Raw genomic sequence first — 25,896 nt, forward strand, 5'->3', positions numbered from 1 at the left:
GCAATTATAAGCAACTTTCTAATTTACTCCTATTATCAAATTTTATTCATTCTCTGGGTATGTTTATTTGAAAAGCAAGAATTTAAATTTAGATGCTGGCCCATTTTTGTGAACAACCTGGGTTGTCCTTACTGATTGGACAGCACCAATAAACAAATGCTGTCCATGGTTCTGAATCACAAATTTGCTGGCTCTGAATCACAAATTTGCTTAGATGCCTTCTTTTTCAAATAAAGATATCAAGAGAACGAAGAAAAATTGATAATAGAAGTAAATTAGAAAGTTGCTTAAAATTGCATGATCTATCTGAATTATGAAAGAAAAAAATTGGGTTCAGTATCCCTTTAAGATGGCAGTGACAATTGTAAGGTTGGGGAGGGAAGAGAGCTGTTTGAGGGGGATCAGGGAGGGATCAGGGGGTGGGATGTGTCAGGTGGGAGGCTGATCTCTACACTAAAGCTATAATTAACCCCTTCACTGCTGGGCATAATGCAGCGGCAATTAGCAGCCTTCTAATTACCAAAAATTAATGAACATCCCAAGGATTTATGGTTTGGGATGATCATATCGAATTTCTATCAAGAGTGGGCTTTGGGGGACATAATATTTGATGGAAGGTAAATATTTCATGCACATAGAGAAATATAGATATATTGTATGATAATTTACACATTTTATAGTTTATTTAATGTTATAAAAAAATGTGCCATGTTGTGCAGAATATTGTCAATGAAGTAATAAAAACAGAGATGCGCTCAACCTGGGAACGAACATCAGCATAATAGCTTGTTCTATGGCTATTTACCACCCAAGAAGCAGCCTCTTTTTGCTCAACATGTGCCTTTCACAGAGAAAAACATTCCTGTAGCATATCAGTCTGATCCTGACTTACAGTCCACCCCCGAAATACCAGGCAATCCCTCACTGAACGAGAGAAACAGCAAAACCCCAGACGTACGTTTCGGCCTATTGTGGGCCTCGTTAGTGAGGTGCAGCCATATCCCTCTAGGCACACTGAGCAACAGGTCAACGTCTGTTTTCCCGCATCACACTTAGGGAGACTTCCCTCAGGGTCATAATTTGCATAAATAGAAACAGAGAAGCGCTCAACCTGGGAACAAACATCATCATAATAGCTTGTTCTATGGCTAGTTACCACCCAAGAAGCAGCCTCTTTTTGCTCAACATATGCCTTTCACAGAGAACTTTCCTGTAGCATATCAGTCTGATCCTGACATAAGTGCAGTCCAGCCCCGAAATACCAGGCAATCCCTCTCTGAACGAGAGAAACGGCAAAACCCCAGACGTACGTTTCGGCCTATTGTGAACTTCGTCAGTGAGGTTTTATAGTTTTATTTAATGTTAAAACAACATGTGCCATGTTGTGCAGATTATTGTCTATGGGGCCGATTTATCATAGTGTGAGCGGACATGGTCCGCCGCACATCGATAAATGCTGACAGCATACGCTGTCGGCATTTATCATTGCACAAACATTTCTCGTGAAATGCTTGTGCAATGGCGCCCCCTGCACATTCGCGGCCAATCGGCCACTAGCAGGGGGTGTCAATCAACCCGATCATATCCGATCGGGCTGATTGCTCTCCGCCGCCTCAGAGGTGACGGACGAGTTAAGGAGCAGCGGTCTTAAGACTTCTGCTTCTTAACTCCTGTTTCAGCGGAAACAGCTGTATTCGGGCCTTGATAAATCGGCCCCTATCTATTATTGTTTGTTAAATGTGAGCTTAACTATTTTTTAGCCCTGTATAGTAATGTTATTACAAAAGTCAAATAACCGGGATACAAGGGTACTGACTCTGTATACTGTATTAGAATATACTGTATTAGATTATATTACAGTACTTTTTGGGGAGTAAAAGAAAGTAAAAAAAATATTTTGGGGCTTTTTACTAATAAAAGACTATTAATTATACGATCAGCAGATATTAGCACAGTTAAGTTTACCATCAAATACAGTAGTAGAACAAATTCAACAAAAACATAATTCAATAGACAGTACAATAGCACTCACTCTGAATTTCAAATAAGCAGTAGTTTTTGTTGTTGTTGACAAATTTGAACTTTTATTCCATTTTCCTACCACCTTGTATCATGTGACAGCTATCAGCGAATCACAGACATATATGTATACACTTTGAACTCTTGCACATGTTCAGTAGAATCTGGTGATTCAGAAAGTGTGCATATAAACAACACACAATTAGATTATAAAATTAAATGGGGAAGTTTTTTTTTATCTCTATCTGAATTTTAAAAGTGTAATTTTGACTTTAATTCCCCTTTAAGTTTTTATTTTTTGTTATTTGTATAAAGGTTCCTTCATGTGTGAGTCTACAGTGTTGGTGATGAACGAGGAAAACATTTACACCGTAGAGCTTAAGAGTGTCCAGGTTCGAACGTTGCAGGTGAGTAAACATTTTTATACTTTTAAATGTTCATGTTTTATAATACAATATAAAATCTGTCACATAATCACTAAAGTAAAAATCACATAAACTTGTTTTCTTGTAATCTAGCCCATTATCTTCCTTCAGGAGATGTGTTTCATGCTTACAAACTGGGTGCAAATCCGCTTTACCACATGCGCATCTAAAGTAGATACTATCATGTCAGTGGTGTATTTAGATTTTGTGTTGCACAAATTACTTGGAAATCTGCTTGCCCGCCCCCCAACCCCATTAATTTTAATTCATATTTCTTTCATGTAATTAGCAAGAGTCCATGAGCTAGTGACGTATGGGATATACATTCCTACCAGGAGGGGCAAAGTTTCCCAAACCTCAAAATGCCTATAAATACACCCCTCACCACACCCACAATTCAGTTTTGCAAACTTTGCCTCCCATGGAGGTGGTGAAGTAAGTTTGTGCTAGATTCTACGTTGATATGCGCTTCGCAGCAGGCTGGAGCCCGGTTTTCCTCTCAGAGTGCAGTGAATGTCAGAGGGATGTGAAGAGAGTATTGCCTATTTGAAGTCAATGGTCTCCTACGGGATCTATTTCATAGGTTCTCTGTTATCGGTCGTAGAGATTCATCTCTTACCTCCCTTTTCAGATCGACAATATACTCTTATATACCATTACCTCTACTGATTCTCGTTTCAGTACTGGTTTGGCTGTCTACTATATGTAGATGAGTGTCTTAGGGTAAGTAAGTCTTATTTTTTATGACACTCTAAGCTATGGTTGGGCACTTTATATGTAAAGTTCTAAATATATGTGTTTAAACTTATATTTGCCTTGATTCAGGATAATCAGTATTCCTTATTTCAGACAGTCAGTTTCATTATTTGGGATAATGCATATGAAATATTTTTTTCTTACCTTAAAATTTTTTTCTTCAATTGACTTTTTTTCCCTGTGGGCTGCTAGGCTCGCGGGGGCTGAAAATGCTTCAATTTATTGCATCATTCTTGGCGCTGACTTTTTTGGCGCAAAAATGTTGTCATTTCCGGCGCCCTAATTGACGCCGGAAGTTTGCGTATGGTTGCGTCATATTTGACGTTCAGACGTTTTTTTGCGCCAAAATTGTGGGCGTCATTTTTTTCGGTGTCACAGGATGTGGCGTCATACTTGGCGCCAAAAAATATAGGCGTTGTACTTGGCGCCAATAATGTGGGCGTCATTTTTGGTGCCAAAAAATGTGGGCGTCATTCTTGTCTCCACCTTTTTTTCACATTATTTCAGTCTCATTTTTCATTGCTTCTGGTTGCTAGAGGCTTGTTCATTTGGCATTTTTTCCCATTCCTGAAACTGTCATTTAAGGAATTTGATAATTTTGCTTTATATGTTGTTTTTTCTATTACATATTGCAAGATGTCTCAACATGACCCTGGATCTACTTCTGGAAAGACGCTGCCTGATGCTGGTTCTACCAAAGTTAAGTGCATCTGTTGTAAACTTTTGGTAACTGTTCCTCCAGCTGTTGTTTGTGATAACTGTCATGATAAACTTTCTAATGCAGATTGTATTTCCATTAGTAATAATCCATTACCTGTTGTTGTTCCTTCAACATCTAATGTTCAGGATGTCCCTGTTAATGTTAAAGAATTTGTTTCTAAATCTATTAGGAAGGCTCTGTCTGTTATTCCTCCTTCCAGTAAACGTAAAAGGTCTTTTAAAACTTCTCATATTTCAGATTAATTTTTAAGTGACCGTCATCATTCTGACTTATCTGTTTCTGATGAGGATCTATCTGGCTCAGAAGATTCTGCCTCAGATATTGACACTGATAAATCTTCATATTTATTTAAGATGGAGTTTATTCGTTCTTTACTTAAAGAAGTGTTAATTGCATTAGATATGGAGGAGTCTAGTCCTCTTGATACTAAATCTACTAAGCGTTTAAATTCGTTTTTCAAACCTCATGTAGTTATTCCTGAAGTTTTTCCAGTTCCTGATGCTATTTCAGAAGTTATTTCTAGGGAATGGAATAGTCTGGGTACTTCATTTACTCCTTCTCAAAGGTTTAGGAAATTGTACCCTGTGCCATCTGATAGATTAGAGTTTTGGGATAAAATCCCTAAAGTTGATAGGGCTATTTCTACTCTTGCTAAGCGTACTACTATTCCTACGGCGGATAGTACTTCCTTTAAGGATCCTTTAGACAGGAAGATTGAATCCTTTCTAAGGAGAGCTTATTTATGTTCAGGTAATCTTCTTAGACCTGCTATTTCTTTGGCTGATGTTGCTGCAGCTTCAACTTTCTAGTTGGAGGCTTAAGCGCAACAAGTGTCAGACCATAATGCTTATAGCATTGTTAAACTTCTTCAACATGCTAATAACTTTATTTGTGATGCCATTTTTGATATCATTAGAATTGATGTCAGGTATATGTCTTTAGCTATCTTAGCTAGAAGAGCTTTATGGCTTAAATCTTGGAATGCAGATATGACCTCTAAGTCAACTTTGCTTTCTCTTTCTTTCCAAGGTAATAAATTATTTGGTTCACAGTTGGATTCTATTATTTCAACTGTTACTGGGGGGAAAGGAACCTTTTTGCCTCAGGACAAAAAATCTAAAGGTAAATACAGGGCTGCTAATCGTTTTCGTTCCTTTCGTCAGAATAAAGAACAGAAGCCTGACCCTTCCCCTAAAGGAACGGTTTCCGTTTGGAAACCTTCTCCAGTCTGGAATAAATCCAAGCCTTTCAGAAAGTCAAAACCAGCTCCTAAATCCGCATGAAGGTGCGGCCCTCATTCCAGCACAGCTGGTAGGGGGCAGGTTATGATTTTTCAAAGATATTTGGATCAATTCGATTCACAGTCTTTGGATTCAGAACATTGTTTCTCAAGGATACAGAATAGGTTTCAAGGTAAGACCTCCTGTGAGAAGATTTTTTCTCTCTTGCATTCCAGTAAACCCAGTGAAGGCTCAGGCATTTCTGAAATGTGTTTCAGATCTAGAGTTGGCTGGGGTAATTGTACCAGTTCCAGTTCTGGAACGGGGGCTGGGGTTTTATTCAAATCTATTCATTGTACCAAAGAAGGAGAATTCCTTCAGACCAGTTCTGGATCTAAAAATATTGAATCGTTATGTAAGAATACCAACATTCAAAATGGTGACTATAAGGACTATTCTGCCTTTTGTTCAGCAAGGGCATTATATGTCCACAATAGATTTACAGGATGCATATCTTCATATTCCGATTCATCCAGATCACTATCAGTTTCTGAGATTCTCTTTTCTAGACAAGCATTACCAGTTTGTTGCCCTTCCGTTTGGCCTAGCAACAGCTCCAAGGATCTTTTCAAAGGTTCTCGGTGCCCTTCTCTCTGTAATCAGAGAACAGGGTATTGCGGTATTTCCTTATTTGGACGATATCTTGGTACTTGCTCAGTCTTTACATTCTGCAGAATCTCATACGAATCAACTTGTGTTGTTTCTTCAAAATCATGGTTGGAGGATCAATTTACCAAAGAGTTCTTTGATTCCTCAGACAAAGGTAACCTTTTTGGGCTTTCAAATAGATTCAGTGTCCATGACTTTGTCTCTAACAGAAAAGAGACGTCTGAAGTTGGTTTCAGCTTGTCAAACCCTTCAGTCTCAATCATTCCCTTCGGTAGCTTTTTGCATGGAAATTCTAGGTCTCATGACTGCTGCATCGGACGCGATCCCCTTTGCTCGTTTTCACATGAGACCTCTTCAGAATATGCTGAACCAGTGGTGCAGGGATTATACAAGGATATCACAAATAATATCCTTAAATCCCAATGTTCGGTCTTCTCTGACTTGGTGGTTGGACCACCATCGTTTAATTCAAGGGGCCTCTTTTGTTCGCCCAACCTGGACTGTGATCTCAACAGATGCAAGTCTTTCAGGTTGGGCAGCTGTATGGGGATCTGTGACAGCGCAGGGGGTTTGGGAATCTCAGGAGGCGAGATTACCAATCAATATTTTGGAACTCCGTGTGATTTTCAGAGCTCTTCAGTTCTGGCCTCTTCTGAAGAGAGAGTCGTTTATTTGTTTTCAGATGGACAATGTCACAACCGTGACGTATGTCAATCATCAAGGTGGGACTCACAGTCCTCAAGCTATGAAAGAAGTATCTCGGATACTTGTATGGGCGGAATCCAGCTCCTGTCTAATTTCTGCGGTTCACATCCCAGGTGTAGACAATTGGGAAGCGGATTATCTCAGTCGCCAGTCGTTACATCCGGGCGAATGGTCTCTTCACCCAGAGGTATTTCTTCAGATTGTTCAAATCTGGGGACTTCCAGAAATAGATCTGATGGCCTCTCATCTAAACAAGAAACTTGCCAGGTATCTGTCCAGATCCAGGGATCCTCAGGCGGAAGCAGTGGACGCGTTGTCGCTTCCTTGGAATTATCATCCTGCCTATATCTTTCCGCCTCTAGTTCTTCTTCCAAGAGTGATTTCCAAAATTCTAATGGAACGTTCGTTTGTACTGCTGGTAGCTCCAGCATGGCCTCACAGGTTTTGGTATGCGGATCTCATTCGGATGGCCAGTTGCCAACCTTGGACACTTCCGTTAAGACCAGACCTTCTATCTCAAGGCCCATTTTTCCATCAGGATCTCAAATCATTAAATTTGAAGGTATGGAAATTTAACGCTTGATTCTTAGTCATAGAGGTTTCTCTGACTCAGTAATTAATACTATGTTACAGGCTCGTAAATCTGTGTCTAGGAAGATTTATTATCGAGTCTGGAAGACTTACATTTCTTGGTGTTCTTCTCATAAGTTCTCCTGGAATTCCTAGAATTTTACAGTTTCTTCAGGATGGTTTGGATAAAGGTTTATCTGCAAGTTCTTTGAAAGGACACATCTCTGCTCTTTCTGTTCTTTTTCACAGAAAGATTGCTAATCTTCCTGATATTCATTGTTTTGTGCAGGCTTTAGTTCGTATCAAGCCTGTCATTAAGTCAATCTCTCCTCCTTGGAGTCTTAATTTGGTTCTGAGGGCTTTACAGGCTCCTCCGTTTGAACATATGCATTATCTGTATATTAAATTACTTTCTTGGAAAGTTTTGTTCCTTTTGGCCATCTCTTCTGCTAGAAGAGTTTCTGAGATATCTGCTCTTTCTTGTGAATCTCCTTTTCTGATTTTTCATCAGGATAAGGCGGTGTTGCAGACTTCATTTCAATTTTTACCTAAGGTTGTGAATTCTAACAACATTAGTAGAGAAATTGTTGTCCCTTCATTGTGCCCTAATCCTAAGAATTCAAAGGAGAGATCTTTACATTCTTTGGATGTAGTTAGAGCTTTGAAATATTATGTTGAAGCTACTAAAGATTTTAGAAAAAACTTCTAGTCTATTTGTTATCTTTTCTGGTTCCAGGAAAGGTCAGAAAGCTTCTGCCATTTCTTTGGCGTCTTGGTTAAAGTCTTTGATTCATCATGCTTATGTGGAGTCGGGGAAGTCCCCGCCTCAAAGGATTACAGCTCATTCTACTAGGTCAGTTTCTACTTCCTGGGCTTTTAGGAATGAAGCTTCTGTTGATCAGATTTGCAAAGCAGCAACTTGGTCTTCTTTGCATACTTTTACTAAATTCTACCATTTTGATGTTTTCTCTTCTTCTGAAGCAGTTTTTGGTAGAAAAGTATTTCAGGCAGCTGTTTCAGTTTGATTCTTCTGCTTATGATTTCAGTTTTTTTCGTTATTTGGATTAAAACTTTTGATTTGGGTTGTGGATTATTTTTTCAGCGGAATTGGCTGTCTTTATTTTATCCTTCCCTCTCTAGTGACTCTTGCGTGGAAGTTCCACATCTTGGGTATCTGCTATCCCATACGTCACTAGCTCATGGACTCTTGCTAATTACATGAAAGAAAACATAATTTATGTAAGAACTTACCTGATAAATTCATTTCTTTCATATTAGCAAGAGTCCATGAGACCCACGCTTTTTGTGGTGGTTATGATTTTTTTGTATAAAGCACAATTATTCCAATTCCTTATTTTTGATGCTTTCTCTCCTTTCTTATCACCCCACTTCTTGGCTATTCGTTAAACTGAATTGTGGGTGTGGTGAGGGGTGTATTTATAGGCATTTTGAGGTTTGGGAAACTTTGCCCCTCCTGGTAGGAATGTATATCCCATACGTCACTAGCTCATGGACTCTTGCTAATATGAAAGAAATGAATTTATCAGGTAAGTTCTTACATAAATTATGTTTTGCCTCACTTATTTCTCACTGACAGTGAGGGACTTATGGAGGGGGTCCTTTACCATCACTGGAAAACAGGGAGTTATTAATTTGTAATAAAATAATTAATAAAACATTTGGAGTCTGCATTGTACAAAGCATTGCAAATATTCAAGAAACTTAAAATAATGTGGTTGATAAAGGAAATTTTGGATTAAATTAATTTCATTCTGATTCACATGGGACATTGGCAGTTAAATTACGTAGCTCAGTGAGATTGTAACCCAATTTATTATCAAAATGTTGTTGGGGAGAGATATATATTAAAGATAGGCATTTTCTGCAGGCTCATTGGACTTCAGTTGCCATAGTTCCCAGGTTATTTGTTAGGGTTATACTTGAAATCAAGCCAATTGTTTTGCCCTTAAAATCCTGTAGCTCCTTGATGCCACATTATGCCAGGATTCAGCCTGATCAACATGATGGCTTTAGCTATCAAGGGGGATGTGTGTAGGAAGTAGACTGAGAACAACATAAGGACAATCATTTATATTCCTAATCTATGAATTTTGGAAGTTTATTCTCTAAACTCAAGCTCTAGCACTGCTAATCTCTTTACAAGTGTGCTTATATATAACTTCCCTTGAATAATGAAGTCCAGAAAAAAGATCTTAAAGGTTTTAAAGGTAACCTGTTATTTATCCCGTTACTGCGCAGGAGCAGGGAACCATAGCATTTGCAATTGAAGCAATGGCAAATTCTTTGAAGTCCTGGCTTGCATATGTCAATATTTCGTCAAATGAGATAAGTAGAAGATATTTTTTATTTGAAGTAGCCTGGCCAATAAAGACCTAGTTTTTAAAATTGGTTCTTTTTGCAGAACAGAAATACTCATTAATTCCCCAGTTAGGCAGTCTTATGTCTCAGTGACCCTTTCATTATCAAAACCTGGAAGTACTTGAGCTGACTACTTATTTACTGAATACTAAGGATTTTCATACAGGGTGGGCCCACTATATTTCATGCTAAATCTTTTGCTTTGAGCTTTTCCAGTGAAATAATGAATAGATTTGTATTAGATTTCCCTATCTGTTTTAGAGATTCCAGCTTTTTTAAGCATGGATATGAAATTGGCCATCAGTTAAAAGAATGTTTTGGTTTCTGCTGTGTCAGATGTTACTTAAGTTGAAAATATTTTTTCTAATAATTATATGTAGCTTGTAAATGGGTAGCTATCACCTACTGATTGTTGGCCTCTTTCACTAAATTAATCCCAGCTCAGCTATTCATAAATTTAAGATGTCTGGAAAAAAGAATATAAATAGATAGGGGGACAAGCCCAAAAGACTTCTGGGATGCCGTTAATTAACTCCAAGTGATGAAAGGTGGGGTATGTTTGCCTCTTAATTTTAATGTCAATATAGTAAAGACATTCTCTAAGTTTTAATTATGCAACAACTCACTATAACATACAATTATTAAATAAGTAGAATATTAGCTTGGATTGTGCAGCAGTAGGAGCAGTGTTCAGTAACAGAACACTATAACAAAGTAGGACATGATATTGACATGGTATTAAAAAACAAATTCAGTTGTGGGAAAGGAGTTTGTGGAAGATTAGTGGTGCTTGGCAGTAGAGTTCACTAGATCAGATATGCATGAATTATTTTTTAAACTTTTGATAAGATGGCATATATTCCCAGCTAAACTGCACAGGATTTCCCCAACCCATTCTGCCTTGTGTTGGAGAGGGTCTGGTGACATAGGCAGCCATATTTTTATATTGTCGAGTTGCCCAAAAATAAAGTCCTGCTGGTAACACATAGCATATGTTTTGCAAGAACTTTGCTCTCTTTCAGCTGTGGGGGATCTTTTCCATTTAGGTCTTTGAAGGCTTTTCAAGTCCACCAGATATGTATCTGTCTATATATTACTAGCAGCCAAACTGGCCGAAACAGGAAGACGTTTAAAGATAGAGGCTCCAAATTGGTTTCAGGTCTTAGATATCATCCAATATATCAGACACATTGAAAAATAATCCCTGGGTGCAGAGGGCCAAGTAGCTCTTTATAGTACAATATGGGTATCCTGTGATACTTGGATGACTGAGCGGCACAGTGTTTGGTCTTGCAAGAGATCATTGTGAGTTTTTCTCTTTTCCCCCCTCCCTTTACCCTCTATTTCCCTCCCCAGTTTTTTTCTTTGGTTTTAGCTTCTGAGTTTAGAGGGGATGCACTTCTGCCTAATGAGTGGGCTGAGCTGTAGTCTCACCTGTCTCATTTAGTTCTGCTTGCTCCTTCTCTTCAAAGAGTATTTTTCACTCTTTGTAAAAAATGTTACAGCAGCTCTGGAGAATAGATCATGGCAGGCAAAAGGTACATAATAGTACGGTTTCTATGGTCTTAATGAAACTTAATTAAACATAAAAGGCACAAAAAGAGACCATGTCCAGCAATCTTGCCTGATTTCCCTATTGCTTAGATAAATGGACAAGTAAATATGAAGGTTTTAAGTGCTAGAAAATACCTTTATTAGCTGTGTTAGAGAAAATTGAAGTAATCTGGATATGGATTTTTGCATATACTATATTATATAAATATAGTACATAGAAAAATTCATATCCACATTACAAAGCACACAGTTCTAAATCAGAGTCATTAAAACTCCGTTATGCTGTGTAATACAGTCTCTCCTATAAAAATGTAAAGAGCTTGAAGATAATGCCATAGATTAGTCATGTAGTAAAAAGGCGTTATGCACTCATGGGATATCCAGTCGAACAGTGTGAATCCTTCCAAAGATGCAGCTTCACACACTACCTCAAACCGTTGTAAAGCGATTAACAGTAAGATGCCACTGCCCTATATGAAAACAGGCAGTCATGACCCTCTAAACAGAGTGATGGTCTCATACGCTGCACCAGTAGCTGAATAACCAACCAATCAATTAATTGACTTCCGCTCTCTAGGGGGCCGATCACACTACGGTGAGGTATTTGCATAAAGAGAAGACTGAGTATTTTTCATTCTCTCCAGGTGAATGATCCAAGAGAAGGTAGTTTTGCTAGAAATTGAGGGCAGCTAAATATATACATGGACCTTGTATTAAATGGATAGAAAGGTTAAAATTTAAATGTGCATGGGTGCATTTCAATTTGAAATAGAAGCATTTTTGCAATATATTTCCATTAGCAAAAATGCTTCTAGTAAAAGTTATTACTGTTTTTCTGCAACTTCTACATACATATCCTGTGAGGGCCCGTGCACCAGTAGTCAGTGGTGGCTTGTATGACACAAATTAAGTCTTCACAGAAGCAATACACACCCTCTTCAGCTCTCTGAGCTTGAATACTGGTGCATGGGCCCTCACAGGATATGTATAAGTATATTGCAAAGATTCTTGAAATAAATGTATGCACATTTCAATGTTGACCTTTCTATCTCTTTAAGCACCCAGCTATATTGTTAAAGAGCATATTTGCAAAAAATCTGGTGAAAAGGCACCCAGACAAAAGGTGGCGCACTAAAGGAAACAATTATACCAAATGTGTATATGGTGAGTATGTCTCACGATGTATGAAGCTTATTATAAGTTTCAGCAAACTAAGGCCTAGATTTAGAGTTCGGCGGTAGCCGTCAAAACCAGCGTTAGAGGCTCCTAACGCTGGTTTTGGCCGCCCGCTGGTATTTGGAGTCAGTGATTAAAGGGTCTAACGCTCACTTTTCAGCCGCGACTTTTCCATACCGCAGATCCCCCTACGCCATTTGCGTAGCCTATCTTTTCAATGGGATCTTCCTAACGCCGGTATTTAGAGTCGTTTCTGCAGTGAGCGTTAGAGCTCTAACGACAAGATTCCAGCCGCCTGAAAATAGCAGGAGTTAAGAGCTTTCTGGCTAACGCCGGTTCATAAAGCTCTTAACTACTGTACCCTAAAGTACACTAACACCCATAAACTACCTATGTACCCCTAAACCGAGCTCCCCCCACATCGCCGCCACTCGATTAAAATTTTTAACCCCTAATCTGCCGACCGCCACCTACGTTATACTTATGTACCCCTAATCTGCTGCCCCTAACACCGCCGACCCCTGTATTATATCTATTAACCCCTAACTTGCCCCCCACAACGTCGCCGCAAGCTACTTAAAATAATTAACCCCTAATCTTCCGACCGCAAATCGCCGCCACCTACGTTATCCCTATGTACCCCTAATCTGCTACCCCTAACATCGCCGACCCCTATGTTATATTTATTAACCCCTAATCTGCCCCCCTCAACGTCGCCGACACCTACCTTCAATTATTAACCCCTAATCTGCCGACCGGAGCTCACCGCTATTCTAATAAATGTATTAACCCCTAAAGCTAAGTCTAACCCTAACACTAACACCCCCCTAAGTTAAATATAATTTTTATCTAACGAAATAAATTAACTCTTATTAAATAAATAATTCCTATTTAAAGCTAAATACTTACCTGTAAAATACATCCTAATATAGCTACAATATAAATTATAATTATATTATAGCTATTTTAGGATTAATATTTATTTTACAGGCAACTTTGTAATTATTTTAACCAGGTTCAATAGCTATTAAATAGTTAAGAACTATTTAATAGTTACCTAGTTAAAATAATAACAAATTTACCTGTAAAATAAATCCTAACCTAAGATATAATTAAACCTAACACTACCCTATCAATAAAATAATTAAATAAACTACCTACAATTAACCTAACACTACACTATCAATAAATTAATTAAACACAATTGCTACAAATAAATACAATTAAATAAACTATCTAAAGTACAAAAAATAAAAAAGAACTAAGTTACAGAAAATAATAAAATATTTACAAACATAAGAAAAATATTAAAACAATTTTAAACTAATTACACCTACTCTAAGCCCCCTAATAAAATAACAAAGCCCCCCAAAATAAAAAATTCCCTACCCTATTCTAAAATACAAATATTACAAGCTCTTTTACCTTACCAGCCCTGAACAGGGCCCTTTGCGGGGCATGCCCCAAGAATTTCAGCTCTTTTGCCTGTAAAAAAAAACATACAATACCCCCCCCCCAACATTACAACCCACCACCCACATACCCCTAATCTAACCCAAACCCCCCTTAAATAAACCTAACACTACCCCCCTGATGATCTTCCTACCTTGTCTTCACCATGCCAGGTTCACCGATCCGTCCTGGCTCCAAGATCTTCATCCAACCCAAGCGGGGGCTAGACATCCACTGAAGAAGTCCAGAAGAGGGTCCAAAGTCTTCCTCCTATCCGGCAAGAAGAGGACATCCGGACCGGCAAACATCTTCTCCAAGCGGCATCTTCTATCTTCTTCCATCCGATGACGACCGGCTCCATCTTGAAGACCTCCAGCGCGGATCCATCCTCTTCTTCCGACGACTAGACGACGAATGACGGTTCCTTTAAGGGACGTCATCCAAGATGGCGTCCCTCGAATTCCGATTGGCTGATAGGATTCTATCAGCCAATCGGAATTAAGGTAGGAATTTTCTGATTGGCTGATGGAATCAGCCAATCAGAATATAGTTCAATCCGATTGGCTGATCCAATCAGCCAATCAGATTGAGCTCGCATTCTATTGGCTGATCGGAACAGCCAATAGAATGCAAGCTCAATCTGATTGGCTGATTGGATCAGCCAATCGGATTGAACTATATTCTGATTGGCTGATTCCATCAGCCAATCAGAAAATTCCTACCTTAATTCCGATTGGCTGATAGAATCCTATCAGCCAATCGGAATTCGAGGGACGCCATCTTGGATGACGTCCCTTAAAGGAACCGTCATTCGTCGTCTAGTCGTCGGAAGAAGAGGATGGATCCGCGCTGGAGGTCTTCAAGATGGAGCCGGTCGTCATCGGATGGAAGAAGATAGAAGATGCCGCTTGGAGAAGATGTTTGCCGGTCCGGATGTCCTCTTCTTGCCGGATAGGAGGAAGACTTTGGACCCTCTTCTGGACTTCTTCAGTGGATGTCTAGCCCCCGCTTGGGTTGGATGAAGATCTTGGAGCCAGGACGGATCGGTGAACCTGGCATGGTGAAGACAAGGTAGGAAGATCATCAGGGGGGTAGTGTTAGGTTTATTTAAGGGGGGTTTGGGTTAGATTAGGGGTATGTGGGTGGTGGGTTGTAATGTTGGGGGGGGGGTATTGTATGTTTTTTTTTACAGGCAAAAGAGCTGAAATCCTTGGGGCATGCCCCGCAAAGGGCCCTGTTCAGGGCTGGTAAGGTAAAAGAGCTTGTAATATTTGTATTTTAGAATAGGGTAGGGAATTTTTTATTTTGGGGGGCTTTGTTATTTTATTAGGGGGCTTAGAGTAGGTGTAATTAGTTTAAAATTGTTGTAATATTTTTCTTATGTTTGTAAATATTTTATTATTTTCTGTAACTTAGTTCTTTTTTATTTTTTGTACTTTAGATAGTTTATTTAATTGTATTTATTTGTAGCAATTGTGTTTAATTATTTTATTGATAGGGTAGTGTTAGGTTTAATTATATCTTAGGTTAGGATTTATTTTACAGGTAAATTTGTTATTATTTTAACTAGGTAACTATTAAATAGTTCTTAACTATTTAATAGCTATTGTACCTGGTTAAAATAATTACAAAGTTGCCTGTAAAATAAATATTAATCCTAAAATAGCTATAATATAATTATAATTTATATTGTAGCTATATTAGGATTTATTTTACAGGTAAGTATTTAGCTTTAAATAGGAATCATTTATTTAATAAGAGTTAATTTATTTCGTTAGATAAAAATTATATTTAACTTAGGGGGGTGTTAGTGTTAGGGTTAGACTTAGCTTTAGGGGTTAATACATTTATTAGAATAGCGGTGAGCTCCGGTCGGCAGATTAGGGGTTAATAATTGAAGGTAGGTGTCGGCGATGTTAGGGAGGGCAGATTAGGGGTTAATACTATTTATGATAGGGTTAGTGAGGCGGATTAGGGGTTAATAAATTTATTATAGTAGCGCTCAGGTCCGGTCGGCAGATTAGGGGTTAATAAGTGTAGGCAGGTGTCGGCGACGTTGTGGGGGGCAGATTAGGGGTTAATAAATATAACATAGGGGTCGGCGATGTTAGGGCAGCAGATTAGGGGTACATAGGGATAACGTAGGTGGCGGCGGTTTACGGAGCGGCAGATTAGGGGTTAAAAGTGTAATGCAGGGGTCAGCGATAGCGGGGGCGGCAGATTAGGGGTTAATAAGTGTAAGGTTAGGGGTGTTTAGACTCGGGGTACATGTTAGAGTGTTAGGTGCAGACGTAGGAAGTGTTTCCCCATAGGAAACAATGGGGCTGCGTTAAGAGCTGAACGCTGCTTTTTTGCAGGTGTTAGGTTTTTTTTCAGCTCAAACAGCCCCATTGTTTCCTATGGGAGAATCGTGCACGAGCACGTTTTTGATGCCGGCCGCGTCCGTAAGCAACTCTGGTATCGAGAGTTGCATTTGCGGTAAATATGCTCTACGCTCCTTTTTTGGAGCCTAACGCAGCATTTGTTTGAACTCTCGATACCAGAGTTAAATTTATGGTGCGGCCAGAAAAAAACCCGCGGAGCGTTAACAGCCCTTTTACCGCCGAACTCTAAATCTAGGCCCTAAATAGAAATCTAATAAAAATTGGTGAAAAAAAAGTCTGAAGAAAAAAATCATAATTAAAGTGCTAATCAATTGCATGGATAGTTTCAAACAGATCATACGACTCGTGTCCGTAGTAGATTTAGCAGACTTCAGCAGGTTACAGCTGAAGTGTATGGATCCTTAAGGCAGCTCCACTTCGGAAAACGATGTAGGTTCCGCTATTTAAAGTCAAAAAGAAAAGGGGCACCTCATAGTGAACTCCGTGTGGGTTATAAGGAAAAGGTAATAGAATATAACTCACAATTTGAGATGGCACCTGTGTCAACAGAGTACAAACAGGCAGGCTGACGCTCGCATTTGTCAGCTTACTGGATACTTTTCAAGTCTCTAAGTGAAACACAGTCGGTCTGGGCATATAGTGGTCGACTCTGCACGAGGTACTGGACCGCTGCAAACGAATAACGGAGACCCTTGTAAGAACAATACATACACCTCAGAGTGAAGTGATAATATCAAAACAAGGCTTTATTGCTATGCGTTTCTCAACCCAAAACAACGGTCATTTCATGAGGCAAAAAACAATATCACTCCTCTCTGAGGTTTCTGTATTGTTCGTACAAGGGTCTCCCTTACTCTTGATTATCGTTTGGAGCGGTCCAGTGCTTCATGCAGGGTTGACCACTATATGCCCAGACCGACTGTGAGCAGCCGTTCATGTTTCACTTTGATATTTGGAAAGTATCCAGTAAGCTGACAACTGCGAGCGTCAGCCTTCCTGTTTGCACTCTGTTGACACAGGTGCCTGAACCGTTGATACAAGGCAGGACAGATCAATGCTTTAATGTTGTGTATGCTAAATTCTGACCCTATCATCTGAATTTCGCAGCTGAAATCGAGACTCATCAAACCAGGCAATGTTCTTCCAATCTTCTATTGTCCAATTTTGGTGAGCCTTTGCGAATTGTAGCCTCAGTTTCCTGTTCTTAGCTGACAGGAGTGGCACCGGGTGTGGTCTTCTGCTGCTGTAGCCCATCTGCTTCAAGGTTCGACGTGTTGTGCATTCAGAGATGGTATTCTGCATACCTTGGTTGTAACAAGTGGTTATTTGAGTTACTGTTGCCTTTCTATCATCTCGAATCAGTCTGCCCATTCTCCTCTGACATCAACAAGGTATTTTCGTCCACACAACTGCCGCTCACTGGATATTTTCTCTTTCTTTCATGTAATTAGCAAGAGTCCATGAGCTAGTGACATATGGGATATACATTCCTACCAGGAGGGGCAAAGTTTCCCAAACCTTAAAATGCCCATAAATACACCCCTCACCACACCCACAATTCAGTTTTACAAACTTTGCCTCCCATGGAGGTGGTGAAGTAAGTTTGTGCTTGATTCTACGTTGATATGCGCTTCGCAGCAGGCTGAAGCCCGGTTTTCCTCTCAGAGTGCAGTGAATGTCAGAGGGATGTGAGAGAGTATTGCCTATTTGAATACAATGGTCTTCCTCTAGGGGATCTATTTCATAGGTTCTCTGTTATCGGTCGTAGAGATTTCTTCTCCTACCTCCCTTTTCAGATCGACGATATACTCTTATATACCATTACCTCTACTGATTCTCGTTTCAGTACTGGTTTGGCTATCTACTTTATGTAGATGAGTGTCTTAGGGTAAGTATGTCTTATTTCTATTTATGACACTCAAAGCTATGGTTTGGGCACTTTATATGTAAAGTTCTAAATATATGTCTTTAAACTTATATTTGCCATGATTCAGGATAATCAGTATTCCTTCATTCAGACTGTCAGTTTCATTTTTTGGGAAAATGCATATAAATTTATTTTTTCTTACCTTAATTTTTAATTTAACTTTTTTTCAAAAAATTGCGGGCTGTTAGGCTCGCGGGTGCAGAAAATGCTTCTATTTATTGCGTCATTTTTGGTGCGAGATTTTTTGGCGCAAATTTTTTTCGTCATTTCCGGCGTCATTGTTGGTGCCGGAAGTTTAAACGTAATTGCGTCATTTTTTGATGCATGTGTATTGCCGACGTTTTTTTGGCGCCAAAAAATATGGTCGTCATTCTTGGCGCCAAAATGTGTGGGCGTTATACTTGGCGCCAAAAATATGGGCGTCATTCCTGGCGCCAGTTTTTTTCACACTATTTCAGTCTCACTATTCAGTTGCTTCTGGTTTTCTAGAAGCTTGTTTCATTTTGCATTTTTTAACATTCCTGAAACTGCCATTTAAGGAATTTGATAATTTTGCTTTATATGTTGTTTTTTCTTTTACATATTGCAAGATGTCACTACCTGACCCTGGATCAGAATCTACTTCTGGAAAGACGCTGCCTGATGTTGGTTCTACCAAAGTTAAGTGCATTTGTTGTAAACTTTTGGTAACTGTTCCTCCGGCTGTTGTTTGTGATACTTGTCATGATAAGCTTTCAAACGCAGATAGTATTTCCATTAGTAATAATCCATTACCTGTTGTTGTTCCTTCAACATCTAATGTTCAGGATGTTCCTGTTAACGTTAAAGAATTTGTTTCTAAATCTATTCGGAAGGCTCTGTCTGTTATTCCTCCTTCTGCTAAACGTAAGAGGTCTTTTAAAACTTCACATATTTCAGATGCATTTTTAAATGACCACCATCATTCTGACTTATCTATTTCTGATGTGGATCTATCTGATTCAGAAGATTCTACCTCAGATATTGACACTGATAAATCTTCATATTTATTTAAGATGGATTTTATTTGTTCTTTACTTAAAGAAGTGTTGATTGCTTTAGATATGGTCTAGTCCTCTTGATATTAAAACTACTAAGCGTTTAAATGCAGTTTTTAAACCTCCTGTGGTTATTCCAGAAGTTTTTCCAGTTCCTGATGCTATTTCAGAAGTAATTTCTAGGGAATGGAATAGTCTGGGTACTTCTTTTACTCCATCTCCAAGGTTTAAGAAATTGTACCCTTTGCCATCTGACAGATTAGAGTTTTGGGATAAAATCCCCAAAGTTGATGGGGCTATTTCTACTCTTGCTAAACGTACTACAATTCCTACGGCAGATAGTACTTCGTTTAAAGATCCTTTAGATAGAAAGCTTGAATCCTTTCTAAGGAAGGCTTATTTATGTTCAGGTAATCTTCTTAGACCTGCTATTTCTTTGGCTGATGTTGCTGCAGCTTCAACTTCTGGTTGGAGGCTTTAGCGCAACAAGTGTCAGACCATAATGTTTATAGCATTATTAAACTCCTTCAACATGCTAATAACTTTATGTGTGATGCCATTTTCGATATCATTAGAATTGATGTCAGGTACATGTCTTTAGCTATTTTAGCTAGAAGAGCTTTATGGCTTAAGTCTTGGAATGCAGATATGACTTCTAAGTCAACATTGCTTTCTCTTTCTTTCCAAGGTAATAAATTGTTTGGTTCTCAGTTAGACTCAATAATTTCTACTGTTACTGGGTGGAAGGGAGCCTTTTTACCTCAGGATAATAAATCTAAAGGTAAATATAGGGCTGCTAATCGTTTTCTTTTTTTTTCGTCAGAATAAGGAACAAAAGCCTGACCCTTCCTCTAAAGGAACAGTTTCCGTTTGGAAACCTTCTCCAGTCTGGAATAAATCCAAGCCTTTTAGAAAGTCAAAACCAGCTCCCAAATCCGCATGAAGGTGCGGCCCTCATTCCAGCTCAGCTGGTAGGGGGCAGGTTACGATTTTTCAAAGATGTTTGGATCAATTCGATTCAAAGTCTTTGGATTCAGAACATTGTTTCACAAGGGTACAGAATAGGTTTCAAGGTAAGACCGCCTGTGAGAAGATTTTTTCTTTCACGCATTCCAGTAAACCCAATGAAGGCTCAAGTGTTTCTGAAATGTGTTTCAGATCTGGAGTCAGCTGGGGTAATTATGCCAGTTCCAGTTCTGGAACGGGGCCTAGGGTTTTATTCAAATCTGTTCATTGTTCCAAAGAAAGAGAATTCTTTCAGACCGGTTCTGGATCTAAAAATATTGAATCGTTATGTAAGGATACCAACATTCAAAATGGTGACTATAAGGACTATTCTGCCTTTTGTTCAGCAATTGCATTATATGTCCACAATAGATTTACAGGATGCATATCTTCATATTCCAATTCATCCAGATCACTATCAGTTCCTGAGATTCTATTTTCTAGACAAGCATTACCAGTTTGTTGCTCTTCCTTTTGGTCTAGCTACAGCCCCAAGGATCTTTTCGAAGGTTCTCAGTGCCCTTCTCTCTGTAATCAGGGAGCAGGGTATTGCGGTATTTCCTTTTTTGGACAATATCTTGGTACTTGCTCAGTCTTTACATTCTGCAGAATCTCACTTGTGTTGTTTCTTCAAAGACATGGTTGGAGGATCAATTTACCAAAGAGTTCCTTGATTCCTCAGACAAGGGTAACCATTTTAGGTTTCCAAATAGATTCAGTGTCCATGACTTTGTCTCTTATAGAAAAGAGACGTCTGAAATTGGTTTCAGCTTGTTGAAACCTTCAGTCTCAATCTTTCCCTTCGGTAGCTTTATGCATGGAAATTATAGGTCTCATGACTGCTGCATCGGACGCAATCCCTTTTGCTCGTTTTCACATGAGACCTCTCCAGCTTTGTATGCTGAATCAATGGTGCAGGGATTATACAAAGATATCACAATTAATATCCTTAAATCCCAATGTTCGTTCTTCTCTGACTTTGTGGTTGGATCACCATCGTTTAGTGCAAGGGGCCTCTTTTGTTCGTCCAACCTGGACTGTAATCTCAACAGGTTGGGGAGCTGTATGGGGATCTCTGACAGCGCAGGGGGTTTGGGAATCTCAGGAGGCGAGATTACCAATCAATATTTTGGAACTCCGTGCGATTTTCAGATCTCTTCAGTTCTGGCCTCTTCTGAAGAGAGAATTGTTTATTTGTTTTCAGACAGACAATGTCACAACTGTGGCATATGTCAATCATCAAGGGGGGACTCACAGTCCTCAGGCTATGAAAGAAGTATCTTGGATACTTGTATGGGCGGAATCCAGCTCCTGTCTAATTTCTGCGGTTCACATTCTAGGTATAGACAATTGGGAAGCGGATTATCTCAGTCGCCAGATGTTACATCCGGGCAAATGGTCTCTTCACCCAGAGGTATTTCTTCAGATTGTACAAATCTGGGGGCTTCCAGAAATAGATCTGATGGCCCGTCATCTAAACAAGAAACTTCCCAGGTATCTGTCCAAATCCAGGGATCCTCAGGCGGAAGCGGTGGACGCGTTGTCACTTCCTTGGAATTATCAACCTGCTTATATCTTTCCGCCTCTAGTTCTTCTTCCAAGAGTGATTTCCAAAATCCTAATGGAGCGTTCGTTTGTGCTGCTGGTGGCTCCAGCATGGCCGCACAGGTTTTGGTATGCGGATCTCGTTCGGATGGCAAGTTGCCAACCTTGGACACTTCCGTTAAGGCCAGACCTTCTATCTCAAGGCCCTTTTTTTTCCATCAGGATCTCAAATCATTAAATTTGAAGGTATGGAGATTGAACTCTTTATTCTTAGTCATAGAGGTTTCTCTGATTCAGTGATTAATACTATGTTACAGGCTCGTAAATCTGTGTCTAGGAAGATCTATTACCGAGTTTGGAAGACTTACATTTCTTGGTGTTCTTCACATAAATTCTCTTGGCATTCTTTTAGAATTCCTAGAATTTTACAATTTCTTCAAGATGGTTTGGATAAGGGTTTGTCTGCAAGTTCCTTGAAAGGACAAATCTCTGCTCTTTTTCACAGAACGATTGCAAATCATCCTGATATTCATTGTTTTGTACAGGCTTTGGTTTGAATCAAGCCTGTCATTAAGTCAATTTCTCCTCCTTGGAGTCTCAATTTGGTTCTGAGGGCTTTACAGGCTCCTGCTTTTGAGCCTATGCATTCTTTGGATATTAAACTACTTTCTTGGAAAGTGTTGTTCCTTTTGGCTATCTCTTCTGCTAGAAGAGTTTCTGAATTATCTCCTCTTTCTTGTGAATCACCTTTTCTGATTTTTCATCAGGATAAGGCGGTGTTGCGGACTTCATTTAAATTTTTACCTAAAGTTGTAAATTCTAACAACATTAGTAGAGAAATTGTTGTCCCTTTATTGTGTCCTAATCCTAAGAATTCTCTGGAGAGATCTTTACATTCTTTGGATGTAGTTAGAGCTTTGAAATATTATGTTGAAGCAACTAAAGATTTCAGGAAGACTTCTAGTCTATTTGTTATCTTTTCTGGTTCTAGGAAAGGTCAGAAGGCTTCTGCCATTTCTTTGGAGTCTTGGTTAAAGTCTTTGATTTATCATGCTTATGTGAAGTCGGGTAAATCCCCGCCTCAAAGGATTACGGCTCATTCTACTAGGTCAGTTTCTACTTCCTGGGCTTTTAGGAATGAAGCTTCTGTTGATCAGATTTGCAAAGCAGCAACTTGGTCTTCTTTGCATACTTTTACTAAATTCTACCATTTTGATGTTTTCTCTTCCTCTGAAGCAGTTTTTGGTAGAAAAGTACTTCAGGCAGCCGTTTCAGTTTGATTCTTCTGCCTATAATTTCAGTTTTTTTCATTATAAGATTAAAACTTTTTGATTTGGTTTGTGGATTATTTTTTCAGCGGAATTGGCTGTCTTTATTTTATCCCTCCCTCTCTAGTGCTATCCCATACGTCACTAGCTCATGGACTCTTGCTAATTACATGAAAGAAAGCATAATTTATGTAAGAACTTACCTGATAAATTTGTTTCTTTCATATTAGCAAGAGTCCATGAGGCCCACCCTTTTTGTGGTGGTTATGATTTTTTGTATAAAGCACAATTATTCCTTATTTTTTTTTATGCTTTCGCTCCTTTCTTATCACCCCACTTCTTGGCTATTCGTTAAACTGATTTGTGGGTGTGGTGAGGGGGTGTATTTATGGGCATTTTAAGGTTTGGGAAACTATGCCCCTCCTGGTAGGAATGTATATCCCATACGTCACTAGCTCATGGACTCTTGCTAATATGAAAGAAATGAATTTATCAGGTAAGTTCTTAAATATTATATAAATTATGTTTTTATAAATTATAAATTATGTTTATAATCTGTAAACCCTAGAGATGGTTGTGTGTGAAAATCCCAGTAGATCAGCAGCTTTTGAAATACTCAGACCAGAAGTTAAGCAGGGTCAGGCCCGGTCAGTACCTGGATGGGAGTCCGTCTGGGAACACCGGGTGCGGTAGTGCTGGGAGGGGGCGCTCCTTGGGGCCTGCTTTTCAGAGGGCTGTAAGCCCTTGGAAGGTTTGCAGTTGGAGCCATCTACAGCTATTTGCACTGTGATGGTGTACCCAGCTACAGCTAATTGCTCTTGACTGTATGCTAATAAGCTTTGAAGCGCCTTTCGGTGGTTTGGGTTAGCAATGGTGAGTCAGCTTTCCTCCTGAAAGCTGGTCATTGAGTGTTCCTGTTCAGGCGGTTTGAGGTTCTTTTTGGAGAGCTCTTTTCTAATTGCTGGGATAGTTATCCTGTTTCTACTGTCTCTGCCTGTCTAGTCTGTGGTCTAGATATGTTATGAGGAGATGGGGGACTTATGGTTTCCTTGAGTACCTTAGGGTATGGTACAGGATCAGGGATATGAGGGTGTTCCTCAAGTCTTTTTTGGGACATGTTTCCCTGTGTTTGGACCCTTTTTTCTCGGTCCTTATGTTTCTGGGGAGCTTGTTTCCCTGGGTGTTGTTATTGTAAGACAACCATGGGTTGTTTTATATGTGTTGAGTGGCAACTGTTCCTTTGGATTTTTCCTGGAGTCTAGTTTCCCTTTTGGGGGCAGATGCGGTCTTTGTCTTTGGCCGGGTACCTTCTTGGGAGTCTCGGAGGTTGTTTGGGCTGACAGACTCTGGGGCTGAGTGGTCTTTGCCAACGGTGTAACTAGTGTGCAGTTACCTGGGCTCGGGTTTTCTCCTGTGTCGTTTGTTTTTAAATTTTAGGGTGTTGAGTAATTCAGACTGTGGTGCCTTTCAAAGGGGCCGCCTTTTGTACCCTCCAGTTGTTGTATTCAGTGTCCTCTAGCTTGGGTAAAGTAATGAATGCAGCTGTGGACTCTTCCCTTTTAAGAAGAAAAACATAAATTATACTTACCTAATAATTTCTGAAGGGAAGAGTCCACAGCTCCCGTCCGCGTTTTTTCTCTATGAGGCGGCTGCACTTTTTTTGTTCTTCTAGCACCTTTTTTCACCCTGATATTTCTTCTACTGTTCCTTGTTCCCTTGGCAGAATGACTGGGGGATGAGGCAAGTGGGGGAGGTATTTAAGCCTTTGGCTGGGGTGTCTTTGCCTCCTCCTGGTGGCCAGGTTCTGTATTTCCCAAAAGTAATGAGTGCAGCTGTGGACTCTTCCCTTCAGAAGAAAATGAAATTATCAGGTAAGCATAATTTATGTTTTTTCATTATGTCATCTAAGGATACCCTAGTTATTGGTATGGGCTTGTATGTCCTAGTTTGTTTCAATGTCTCTCCCATTGCTTCCTCTACTGTGTATACTAACTCACTGTTAATCATACTACCCATCTCACATGTACCTATATTTTCCTTCTTAGATTATTTTCCCATTTATATACTTAAAAAATTAAATTTTTGGCTTATCTGATCTCTCTTTTGCTATTGTACTATTTTCTTTGAACTATTTAAAGGGATAGTAAACACCAAAAATTTTATTTTTTTAAAAAGATAGATAATCCCTTTATTTACCATTCCCCAGTTGTGCATAACCAACACTGTTATAGAAATATTTTTACCTCTGTAATTACCTTGTATCTAAGCTTCTGCTTACTGCCTCCTTATCTCAGATCTTTTGACAGCTTTACGTGTGTGAGCACAGTGTTATCTATATGAAACACATAAACTAATGCTCTCTAGCTGTGAAAAACTGTCACATGCATTCAGATGAGAGGCTGCCTTCAAGGCCTTAGAAATAAGCATATGAGCCTAACTAGGTTTAGCTTTCAACTAAGAATAACAAGAGAGCAAAGCAAATTTGAGGATAAAGGTAAATTAGAAAGTTATTTAAAATTACATGCCCTATCTGAATCATGAAAGTTTAATTTGGACTTTATTATCCCTTTAAGTGCCCTACATTTTTTTTCTTCCTAATTTCTCTTAACAAATTGTATTTAGCCACATTGGGGTAGATTTATTAAATGTCGGGCGAACATCATCCGCTGTAGCATATCATGTCCACCCGACATCGCTAAATTCCGACAGCATATGCTGTCGGCATTTAACATTGCACAAGCATTTTTGGTGAAATGCTTGTGCAGTGCACATTCACGGCCAATAGCCACTAGCAGGGGGGGGTCAATCAGAAGACTCGAGCCTGAAGCCTCACAAGAAAACAGCTGCATCCGCAGTATAATAAATCTACCACATTGTCTTGGATTTATTTATTTTACTTTTATAATCATGTGGTATGTGTATATTTTTTCATTAAAGTTTTAAATGTTCTCCGTTTATCCTCTGTGTTTTTAGTTGCAAATAATTCATCCCAATTTATGCTGTTTCCTTAAAGAGATATGAAACCCAAATTATTTCTTTCATGATTCAGATAGAGCATAACATTTTGATCAACTTTCTAATTTACTCCTGTGATCAATTTTTTTT

General features: G+C 39.2%; 1 protein-coding gene across 1 annotated transcript in view; it reads left to right on the top strand.

Moving 5' to 3' along the window:
• IFT140 (intraflagellar transport 140) overlaps nt 1-25,896 on the top strand; it is a 519,705-nt gene that overhangs the window by 143,739 nt on the left and 350,070 nt on the right. Inside the window, exon 11 of the mRNA XM_053694547.1 lies at nt 2,335-2,426. Within this exon, the coding sequence (XP_053550522.1) occupies nt 2,335-2,426 (92 nt within the window). The remainder of the gene's footprint in view (nt 1-2,334; nt 2,427-25,896) is intronic.

The sequence above is a fragment of the Bombina bombina genome, chromosome 11 (genome assembly GCF_027579735.1).
Source record: "Bombina bombina isolate aBomBom1 chromosome 11, aBomBom1.pri, whole genome shotgun sequence".
In the NCBI taxonomy this organism is placed as follows: Eukaryota; Metazoa; Chordata; class Amphibia; order Anura; family Bombinatoridae; genus Bombina; species Bombina bombina.